We start from the raw sequence: 11,891 nt of genomic DNA, 5'->3' as shown, positions 1-11,891 counted from the left end.
ACACAGCAGAGGACCAGTAAAACCTGGTTGGTCACCCTGAGGTCCTGTTTGTATAGAAAAGGCAGAATAAATGCATGATTGCTTTCTTTTATTCTAAAATAGTTTCAAACTAACGAGTTCATTCCCTCTTACCCATCAATAGTCACCAATCAATTGAGTTGCTGTAGAATCATTATGAACATATAGATATAATCACATTTAATGTTTGAAACAATTGCAGTTATTATCGATTTTTGTTGCTCAAGTTGACACATCCTTGCCTAGTGGGAGCCTATTTGAATTGGTTCCTTAGTCTTTTGGGCACAATCTGAGTAGTGGGTGATGGCTTCCTTGCCTTCTGTAAATATTTGCAGAAAAAAATGATATGATGTCTGAGATTTGCCTTAAAATAATGGCAAAAAGAGTCAAAGTTGGGAAAAAGAGGTATAGATGAACCACGACTGGCCACGAGTTGATAATCGTTCAAGCCGGGTGATGGCCCCTTGGAGGTTTAGTATACTATTCTCTTACATTGGTGTATCTCTAAATTTTCCAAAATAAAAAGTAAAGATGGAAAAAGTTCAGTCAATGACTTCCCAAAGACTTTGAAATCCTTAGCAAGACAATAGTCTTAAATGCCCGGGTTTGATGGGAGAAAAAGATTTCTAAGGTCCCAAAGGTCCTCTTGATTTATCAAGAGTAAGTACAGAGGTCTGAGTACAGAGTTTTACTCAAAGTCAGAGGAAGCTAGCTTTCTGGATAGGACCGACGTTTCCCCCAATCACAGGAAGGCACGAAGAAACCCCCTTGGGGGGGGGGGGGGGAACCAGGAGGAAGGTGGAGGGAAGGAGAGCGGAAAACACCCTGAAGGCCCCAAAGGTTTCGCTGGTGGGTACCTCTCGGCAGTTTTGGTGGTTCTCACAGGGCTGAGTGAATCGGGCTTCCCTCAGGAACCGATTTCTCTCTTCTCCCACTCTTTGGCCCAGATTCTTGCCTCGAATCCCTAAAAGCCTGACTCAATTTCTTGTGGTCAAGGGGATCATGCTTTCCAGACAGAGCGGAAAAGAGCACTGGGCTAGGAGTCTAGAGGCCAGAACATGAACCCTGTCCCGTAACTCAAAATGATAGTGTGCCTTGGGTCTCAGTTTCATCACCCATGAAATGAAACGGCAGCCCGCGAGACTAAAGAGCCTTCGGGGTCCTAACCATCCCAACCCGAGACTCCAGAACCCCCGGGGCCTGAACAGACAGCACTGCAGGCCTCTGTGCCTTTTCACCGAACGCCTGTTCCACCATTACGCATCGCACTGCCTCCTAAAGAAATGTGTGACTGCTGTCACTTTTTGCAGATAATTGGAGAGGAGGTGCTCAGCATCGATAACCCCAAAGTTGGCAGCACTTTCAGGCTCTGCGAATCAGGCGCGTCAGCGACCTGTGCGATTTCTCCTCTGCGTCCTTGCTCGCCCGCAAATCCTGACCCCCGTCCCCACTGCGGAGAAATCTCCTAAGAGACGGCTGCCGGCGTCGCCTCTGCGCGCGGGAGGCGTGGAGCAGAGGGCGCGAGAGCCGGGCGCGCTGCGGCCGCGCTCCCCGCCGAGCCGAGAGGGAGGGGCCGCGGGGGGCCGGGCCGCACCGGAGGCGGCGCGCGGGGCTCGCGGCGGCTCAGTCTCCTCTCGAGCCCAGCCCCGGCCGGCGAGAGCGGCGGCGAGCGCGAGCCGGAGCCCGGCCTCGGAGCGGGGAGGCGGCGGGCCGGCGGAGGCGGCGGACCGGAGCAGCGGGCCGCGCTCGGGCCCCCGCCGTGTGCGCGTCCTCCTGGCGGATCCCGGTAAGTGCGGCCGTCCGAGCCCCCGCCAGCCGCCAGGCTCGGTGGCCTCAGTGGTCGTTGTCCCCGGATCCCGGTTGCGCGCATCCCGCTGCCGCGCCGCAGACTCACAGGTGGCTCCGCGGTGGCCGTGGGTGCCCCAGGCCCCGCCAGGAGTTAGCCAACTCTCTCTGCTCCGGGGCGCGGCATTCGAGCCCCCGCTTCTCTCACCCCAATCGCCTTTGCTTCCGCCTCGGGGTCGGGGGCGCGGAGCAGGGCCTGCCGTCGGGGGAGATGCGCAGAGGGGCGCTCCCTTTCCCTACTCCCCGCAAAGATTCGGGGAGATGCGGGCCAAGCGCCTCCCCAAGCTGCATCCCAGCTCCCGGTTCGCTAGTGGGGCGTCTGTCCTTTAGTTTTATTTTTCTATTAACCCACCAGGGAAAGTTTGGGACCACACAAGGCGAAGTTGGGGCGCGGCTGGGGGTGCACTTCGCCGGCAGAGGCAGCTCCCAGGGAGCGGAGTGGTGGGTTTGCAGGTCGAGCCTGGCGCAGGCTGGAGCCGACAGCGCACCCTGGGAGTTGGGTCCGTCTCTGCCGGTTGCCCCGACCCAGCATTGTGACAATCCCCAGAGCGCCGTGATTCGCTTAATCGCTCCTGCTAAGCGTCGACATCTGCAGCTGGCCAGGAATCTCTGTGACGGGTTGAGTCTATCTTAGGAGTAGCAGCCTCTCAGTTGGTTTGATTCGTGCCCTTGCTCTGCTCTGCAAACCTGAGCTCCAGCTAATCTCAGTGTTTAAGTGGCGTGTGTTTAATTAGCTTATTTTACACCTGAGATGATCTCAGCGAACGCCTGGAAAATGAAATCGTTGATATAGGGGGGAAAAAACTTAAACAGTGTTTTTAAAGAAAATCAATGAGAGGAACCTTCAGAATATCAGCTGTCGTGTCTGGATATTTCACCCATCTCCTCTGTGGGAAAGAGAATGACAACTGCTTGCATATCTAACCTACTAGAAGAGTCAGCGCTGGGGCTATTTTTGGCAGATTTTGTGGACAGAGGTATTGCTGCAACTTGCATATTGTTTATGAAATCCACATTTGATCTCTTGAAATAGCCTGCTTGTTAGGAGTTGTTTGATTTACTAAGTTATCTATTTTAAACATGAGTAAAGGTTGTTTTTAAAAATAAGCTTGAGCTGAAAACAATGTTTAGGGAAGACGGTGTTCGTGTCACCAGAACATTCTTCTCTAAACTTACCTTTTTTAAAGGGCTACTTTTTCGCATCTAATATGGGAGAGGCTTTTCGTGAAAAATAAGATCCCAAGGTCTTTATGTGTGCAGGAAAGAGTAGTAGGTCCTTCAGCACTCAGTCCTTTCCAAGTGATAGATTAAATAGAAAAGTGTGCCTGCCACTGGAATTATATAATTGGACTAACAGAAAATACAGTGAATAATTGTTGGTTGTCAAGTACATAGATAGTTCTAAAACAAATGGTATCTTTTTAGCACTGAGAGGGTATTTGTTACATGATTTCAGGTGGAATAAACTAATAGATTTTCATCTATAAAATTTTATACTTAACACCTCTCCATAGTCTACATCTAACATTGGATTTACTAAAATGTTTGAATTTGCACGTACGTTAGCGTAAGTGCCTGTGATGTGCCACATCCTGCTCTTAGTGCTTCGTGTGTTTTAACCCATCCTCAAAGCAGTCCTTGGTGGTAGGCGCTATAATTGTCCTAATTTTTGAAATGGGGAAACTGAGGCACAAAGGAGTAAAGTAACTTACCCGAGGTCACAATGCTGTAGGATAGGACTTGATCATCTGCAGAGTCATTTTATTTGTAAAGAAGACATATGATTTTATGATTTACTTATGCTTGTTTTTATTTTTATTTAAGCATAAACATCGAAAATATTTTCTGTGAAGCCTAAGAATCCCTGATTTTGGAAGTGCCCCACAGCACCGTTAACTGTAAAGCGAGGAAAAGTATGAAAGAACCGTCTGGTTGAGTGTACAATTTGAAGACCACCACATCCACCAGAAGACTCAGGATGGATCTGCCCCAAAACACAGCCATCGCTTTCCTTGACAAATGGTGTTCAGATAAGTCACTATCTGGCTGCAGGAGACATTATAATGTCAGGAAAAAACTAAAGTTAATTCGAATCTTAGGCCTTGTCCTGGGCCTGGTGGCCGTTAGCACTGTCCCGTTTTCAATCAGTGCCTTTTCTGACACAGAGACACAGAGCACAGGAGAAGCCAGTGGTGCACGTGGCCCTAGGGTAGCACACGGTTACCGTCAAAGAACTCTCTTAGATTTAAATGACGAGATTGAGCATTATACTTCACAGCCACCTCTTTCTCAAGAAGACACATCTGAGAATAATACAGATCATGCCCAGGGAGACTACCCACGAGACATCTTTTCCCTTGAGCAGCGAAGAAGAGGCGCCATCATTCTCCATGTAATTGGGATGATCTACATGTTCATAGCCTTAGCCATCGTCTGCGATGAGTTCTTCGTTCCTTCTTTGACGGTCATCACTGAAAAACTGGGCATCTCTGATGATGTGGCTGGAGCTACCTTTATGGCCGCGGGGGGCTCGGCCCCAGAACTTTTCACATCTCTCATAGGGGTATTTATTGCTCATAGCAATGTTGGCATAGGCACAATCGTGGGCTCAGCAGTGTTCAATATCCTCTTTGTTATTGGCATGTGTGCTCTCTTTTCTAGAGAAATCTTAAACCTGACGTGGTGGCCACTTTTTCGGGACGTGTCCTTCTACATCATTGACTTGATCATGCTCATCATATTTTTCCTGGATAACGTTATCATGTGGTGGGAAAGCTTACTTCTCTTAACAGCTTATTTTGGCTATGTGGTTTTCATGAAATTCAACGTCCAAGTAGAAAGATGGGTGAAGCAAATGATCAATCGCAATAAAGTCGTCAAGGTGACAGCACCAGAGGCCCAAGCAAAGGTTGGTGGTGGTGGTTGTTTATTTGATGTTCTTCTTGACCGTAGTTCTGAATTATATGTTTTTGAGATCAGCCACTTTTTTAATGTGATAGTGTTGTGGGCTGTAGGGGATAGCAGACTGCTTTCTGCAGTTCTGTGATAGCCAGACTAACATGCCAGTGGGAAAAATAATTCGGGGTATTCTTGTGGATGTCTCCTAAATTCTCAAGCTACTTGCTTCAGAGTAAAACATTTGTAAATATAGCTTACATAAACATCCCAGGGCAGACTTAGCAGTTATTTGTCTCCTTTTCCGAAAGTAGGCACGATTTTGTGAGCAATTTAATTTTCATGGGAAAGTGTGTGTGAGCCTAGCAAATTGCAGGGCCTTTTTTTTTTAAATGGTCACGTGACAATGATCAAGAATCATCTCTTTAAAAATATTTAGGGAAGAAGGTTTGTTTGCTTAGAGCCCAGCAGGACTGGTCACTAGAGTGGGTCACAGCCATTCTTCTCGATTGCACAATAATGCTCCAATCACTTGACTAGGAGCTGAGCAAGATTCAGTAAAGAGCATCATTGGCAAGCCCTGCTACCTGCCTCTACAGCTCAATGGCCCGTTTGGCATCCCATGATAAACAGGACCCAAAATATTTTTAAGGTAGAATTTGAGGGAGTTTTAATGACAACAGTGGTCACCCCACCACTTCGATGGCGAGCAGATTGGTAAAGAGCTTAGAAGAAATTGGTCTGCAAAAATATCAATTAACTTTTTAAAGGAATAAGCAACATAATAAAATTTTGCAAGTCTGGTAATACAGTTCTGATTTATATCCTAACATTGGCATGTCATCTCTGAATGTGATTTTAAACAGAAAGCCAAAACACATATGCAGACTTTTCTCACTAACATCTGGGAAAATTCTCATGTATGCCAAAAACAGATGTTGAGTGGCGGGTGAGATATTTTGTCCAGAATGGAAAAAGCATTATATTAATTTAGCATAATTCCTTTATGTTCAAGTTTGATGACTATCCACCATATTTGTAGCAGCCATGAAATGGAAGAAAAGTGCAGAAAAAACCCACTAGGAATATTTCTATGTATAACATGCAAAAGGGAAATGTTTTGTCCTGTATTTTTTTCCTAACATTTCACTCAGTATATGGTTGCTTGGTAGAAACTATAGTAAAAAAGGATCAGTTAGCAGGATACGTGGCAAACAAGCATTCAGATGTGATCACTGAGTATATATCCTTGAGGGCATAAGACGGGGTCATCATTGGAGCCCCTCTCCCTGCTCCAGTTTTGTGGCCAAGAGGTCCTCCCTCCAGCCATCTCCTCAAGCCTGGCTGCTGGTTTGGTGGTTTGCGTTAGTGGTCTCTGTTTATTCCAATCAGAGTACTGAACAATTACCACGAGAAAGGCATACTTTTTAGAAGCAGGCAGATGATTTGGTGTCTTATGAAGATCCTGGGCACATCAAGGGTAAAAAGTCTTTTTGACTTTTTTGTCTTGTTGTACCACAGTGGAACTTCAAACTTAGACTTGGCTGAAGGTTATGTTGGCAACATTTATGAAAAAGAAATGTGCAGAGCCGTCCAATGTTGTCTTTAAGATTGCAGGGGGATTTTGTATTCTGATTTGGGGGGAGGGGAAGCTGGTTTCGTGCATTTGGGAATAACTTTTTAAAGATGGTTTACAAACAGTATTTAATCAATTATAAGCCATTCAGTAAAGTAGCTCTAGCAGGATTTTTACCTGCTATATTAGGTGACTGTCATGTCATTTTTATGATAATTTAAAAGTCAACAACTTAAGCTGACATTCCTAAACAGTTGTTATTCATATCCATAATTTCGTACTATGCTTAATATTCTGCATTTTTTCAACTCAGAAATTCTGGATTTATCTAATTAAAAAAGAAAGCATATTATATTCATGACTATTTCTCCTGTTTCTGATTTTCCCCCAAAATGGGTTCATTGTATGATTTTCCTTTTAGCCCCAAATAGCTTTAGTTTATTTTATTTAATCATTATTATTTCTTTTGGCATTCAGTAACTAGATTGAACTATAAATTATCATGGGAACAAAATTTTTTAACATAGCTATGTCTTATTTGATTTTCCTCAAAAGTGCTATATCACAGCTATATATTTTTAGGTGGAACACCATGCAGTGATATGAGGTTTCCTTCAGGAAATTTCACCTTGCCAATTTCACTTTTGAATTATTGCTGGAAAATTTTTTTTTTACATAATTAGTTTTTGTCTTATTCCTGATTTCAGAATCTTATGGAGGTTTTGCTCTCAGACTGAACGTAAGGTGTCCCACAGAGGGCTGAGTCCTTGAGTGTGGCCATCTGGTTCTCTGATCTGCAAAGTTGATTTCTGTCTGCGTACCCCACCTTTCCTACGGAAGTTGGTGCTTCTAACACCATCATTACACTCAGAAAAGAGATCCTAAGCCAAAGGCAGCCCTCAGTGGAGTCTTCATAGAGAGGAATGTGCTGTCCAAGAATTTAGGAAGCAAACATACTAAGCATGTTTTCATGCAAAGCCAGCTCATTGTCTTATTTCCACAATTATGGGGTAGAGGAGTTTGGGAAAGTGGAAGAAACGTGTTTTAGATATTCTTGTACAAATCATCAATGGTTCTTGCTGAAAAATCATCAAATCTGCTAAGCTCTAGGCAGTGAAGTATCTTTGAAACTACTTGCTTCATAGACAAGTTGAAAATCTTAATTTGATTTCATTTGATAGTATATGTCATGGGGCAACTGTGAAGCATGGAGAAATGTGAACTGGCATTTTTTTCGTAGTTAGCGTAATAGTTTCTTATTTCATTTAATTGTTCTACCATGTGTGTTGTTTTTTACTTGTTATTTTGTTATTATTTCTTTTAGTTATAACATGATCCTTTTTAAAAAGGTGTGCAGTGTCATGACATGGTAAAGAGACCCTGGGCTTTGACTCAGGGAAAGAAGATTTTAAGCCAGGCGTGTAATAAGCCTGTGACCTCAGAGAAGTCACATAAACTCTGAGTCTCAGTTTCCTACTTTCAAAAATGAAAATAATAATGCCTACCTCATAATGTTGGGAAAATTATTAAATGAAGAACTGAATGTTAAGCAGCTGACATGGTCCGTGGCAAATGTGGGTTGCTCAATAAATGTTCATGCCCTTCCTTTTATCTTTCATTCTTAAATGAAAAGTGAAGCAGAATAAATTATTTCGAATTTGAGAATTTCAAAGTGTTCCTTGAAAATTGGAATTCACACCAGTGAATCACTGAGTTAGGCAGGCTATTGTCTTTCTTAGGGGCATATAACATTTGTCATATTATAATATTTATAAGCCCTTGTCCACATACAGTGAATGTGTGCAGGCCAGATATTATCATAAACTGCAAGGAAACCTCCAAATGCTTTTGTTGTCTTGAAATTTTTATTGTATGGAATTTTGCTTGAAATAACTAGGCCATTAGCTGGAGTTTAGAAATATCCATGCTAAGCAGAGATTTTTGTTTTAAGGATATTTTTATTTATAAATAATTGAGACTGTCTTCTAAAAACCTCTCCATAGCTGGTTAGGAATAAATTTGAATTCTGCAGGATGGGAAGCAGTGGAGTTTCAGGGCATCTGGTGTGTTTTGCTGTGTGCCTGGCCCGGCTGCTGAGGTGCTTTGATCTGTGATGATGCTAGGCTGTCATTGGCCTAGAAAGCAGCTGTCCATGGTATTTAACTTCTTCTTAGACTTGGCACTGTAATCTGACAGCAAGTCAGCCCAGTTCTAATGAAGGGAATGGTCTAAATAAAGATGCTTAAAGCTGGATAGTTGAAGAGCAGGCTACTTAGTAATTTAAGTGTGCCTTGCTATTCAGTTTGTGTGCTCTTGAAAAGTTGTTTGTAAACAGAGTGTTTGCAATTCAAATTGTTATTCATGTTCATGGGAAAATCGGAATTGAAACCGTGTTATAAATATTCCTCGTAAAGTATTTCTGGTAAGGTGCTAAACCATAACTAATTATATAAATACAAACGAATAGTCCCAAGCTTGCTTAAGGCACAGAATATGTGACAAATTCAACCTTTGTTCCCTCTCCAAACCTAGTTAATAAATTAGTAAAATTAGTGTACAAACTTGAAGGAAGATAAGGTAAGATTGTCCTTATAATAAGTCAAAGGGTAATATTGGTGATAGACTTGGTAACTCTCTGTCCTTCTCAAAAGAAATAAAATTTAGCCATTAAAATTCTTAACTGCCTAGATGCCTATGAATGTAATAGTCTTTGGGGTTCATGGATCCAATTCCAATGTGTGTATGAGGGGGGCTTCCCACACAACACCAAACAATTCTCGGACACCAGCAGCATGTCCAAGATTTCACTCAATTCAACTCAATTCTGACACTGTCTACCTAGAGAAATCATCACACTCCACAGGGTAAGGGTTCAGTCCTACAAGACTGCCCCCCACCCCACTTCAGATGCCAGTTGAAAGCCCAGGTGGTTACCTGTCCTTCTGACTGACTGACTGTAAGTCAGAGGTTCCCATGACCCTCTCCTCAGGTTTGATTAATTTGCTAGAGTGGCTCACAGAACTCAGAGAAACATTTTGCTTACTAGATCACTGGTTTGTTACAAAAGAACATAACTCAGGAGCAGCCAGATGGAAGATATGCAGAGGGCAAGGCCTGGGGAAAGTATGCAGAGCCTCCATGCCCCTCTCCAGACATGCCACTCTCCCAGCACCTCCATGTGTTCACCAGCCAGGAAGCTCGTGAAGCCATCCTTTTGGGATTTTATGGAGGCTTCCTTACAGAGGCGGAATTGAGTAAATCATTGGCCATTGGCGATTGATTGAACCTCCAGTCCCCTCCCCTCCCCAGAGGTCAGGGGGTTGGACGGAAACTTCCAACCCTCTAATCATTGGTTGGCTCCATTGGCCACCAGCCCCCATGGTTAGGTGCTTTCCAAAAGTCACTTCATTAACATAACAAAAGATACCCTTATCACTCTCATCACTTAGGAAATTCGAAAGATTTTCTGGAGCCAGGAACGGTGGGCAAAGAACAAATACATAGGAGAAGTATCTTTTGGTTATCTGAATGACCAAATATATATTTCTTATAAATCATGATATTTCAAGTATGTGTGTTTATCTAGGGATACAGCATGCTGCTATTTTTCTTTTTTATAAAAGCAAACTCTTCGTTTACTACATGGGATTCAGAGAGTGAAGGAGGCATTTTTAGAGACCCAAAAAGCCCAGTGGATTTTAACACACTGAGTTCAGAGTGCCCAGGGCTGTTTCCCTGGTTATTCTAGTTTCTTCAGCAAGAGGGAACCTAACCTTTGTGAGTCCTTCTAGCAATAACGAGAGCAACGAGTTACCACTACATCCCTTCCTTCCTCCCTTCCTCCCCTCTTCTTTTCTCCCCACCCCCTACACCTTCCCCTCCCCACCCCACCCCACCCCGCCCCCCACCTTTTTTGGTAGAACCAGATAATTTGTATTGTATTTTAACTTTAACAAGGAATGGGATTGTTATGTTAAGCTGCTTTCTGGTCGTTGAGGAGACAGGTACATCTATAGTGTGGATTTGACTTGTTTAGTTTTTTTTTTGCAGGGAAGAATTCTCCCTGAGCTAACATCTGTTGCCAGTCTTTCCTCTTTTTTCTTTTTCTCCTTTTCCCCAAGCCCCGAGCCTGGTTGTATATCTAGTTGTAAGTCCTTCTAGTTCTTCTGTGTGAGCCACCACCACAGCATGGCAACTGATAGATGGGTGGCATTGTTCCATGACGGGGAGACGAACCCAGGCCGCCGAAGCAGAAAGCACAGAACTTTAACCACTAGGCCATAAGGGCTGGCTTTGACTGGTTTAGTTTTGCCAATCTTCTGCATTCAATCTTCTTTTGTTTCAGATAAATGTTTTGTGCCCATCCCAGCCTATCAATAAGCAGTGTTGTGGCTGGACCAGACCTTGTAGTTCTTCTTATGATTGTAAGATGCCCCTCAGCAATAATTGTCAGGAAACTTTAAAAAAATAAACTTTTATTACTTGCAGGACCTGGGAATTATGCAGCACACCTGGCTCCACACAGCAAAGTCACCAGTAGAGAGAGAGAGAGGGCATGGGCCTGGGGTTCAGCTTTTATTGGGTTGGGGATGGCGGGCTTGAGTTTTGCAGGCTCACTCTTTATTGGTGAATTTAAAACACAACAGCAAGAATTTAAAGTGGGAAGAGAGAAAAACAAGTGGCCCAAGAGGCCAGTTATTGAAATCAACCAAGATCTCTAGAACAAAGGAGCCTCAGTGGAGAGAGGCGACCTGGCTCTTTATCAATGTGTTCATTCAAGATAGCCATCTTTGAAGTGGATGCCTCTGCAATCAAAGCTTAAGTCAGGTACTTGCATTGCAAAAAAGAAACAAAACAACTATCATGGCTTATATGACAATAAGTCTCTAGTAAATAGAAAACAGCAGCATTTTGTTCAATTCAGTTTGACAATCATTATCTTTTAAGTGGAAAGCTTGCTTACATTGATTGTGGTTACTGTTACATTTGGGTTCTTTTTTATCTTGTTCTTTTATACTTTCTGTTTGTTCTGATCTTTCTTTTTATAATTTTTGTGGCCTTTTTTAAATTGATTTTTTTCTGTTTTTCTCATTAATAGTTTGGAATTTATACACCCTATTTCTATTCTTTTAGTGTTTACACTAAAAATTTTAATGTTTATGCTTAACTCTACATGGTATAAAGTTAATTAATATCTTTACACTCCTGATAAACAACATAATGACCTTAGAATGTTTTGACTCAGTCACCTCTTCCTCATTGTATGTGATTTGAAGTCCACGATTTGCGTTCTATCCTGATATTTTATAACAGCTTTATTGAGGTATAATCTTCACTTTTTTAACCCTACAAATTAGACATTGTCATTATGCCATAAATGTTTTTAGATTTATCCACACTTTACCAGTTTCTTCCCTCCTCATTCCTTTTCTCCTATCAGACCTTTTTTCTATGATTTTTTTCCCTCTACTGACTTACATTCTTTGCAAGTTCCTTTAGCAAGAATCTTTTAATAGTAAATGCTCCTGGTTTTTATTTGTTTAGAGATGTATTTCAC

At 42.9% G+C, this 11,891-nt stretch overlaps 1 protein-coding gene across 5 annotated transcripts in view; it reads left to right on the top strand.

Moving 5' to 3' along the window:
• The first annotated feature begins 1,663 nt into the window (after positions 1-1,663).
• SLC24A2 (solute carrier family 24 member 2) overlaps positions 1,664-11,891 on the top strand; it is a 244,912-nt gene continuing 234,684 nt past the window's right edge. For 2 of the 5 annotated variants that reach the window (XM_008525633.2, XM_070589769.1), the window contains exons 1-2: positions 2,475-2,840; positions 3,688-4,771. In XM_008525633.2, the coding sequence (XP_008523855.1) occupies positions 3,842-4,771 (930 nt within the window). In that variant the 5' untranslated portion in view covers positions 2,475-2,840; positions 3,688-3,841. Of the gene's footprint in view, positions 1,805-2,233; positions 2,841-3,687; positions 4,772-11,891 lie in introns of those variants that run through there. The other 3 variants (XM_070589770.1, XM_008525632.2, XM_070589771.1) reach the window with 3 other exon arrangements.

Source organism: Equus przewalskii, chromosome 22 (genome assembly GCF_037783145.1).
Source record: "Equus przewalskii isolate Varuska chromosome 22, EquPr2, whole genome shotgun sequence".
NCBI classification, from domain to species: Eukaryota; Metazoa; Chordata; class Mammalia; order Perissodactyla; family Equidae; genus Equus; species Equus przewalskii.
Note: the sequence above shows the minus strand (reverse complement) of the source record. Positions and strands in the feature narration are given on the sequence as shown.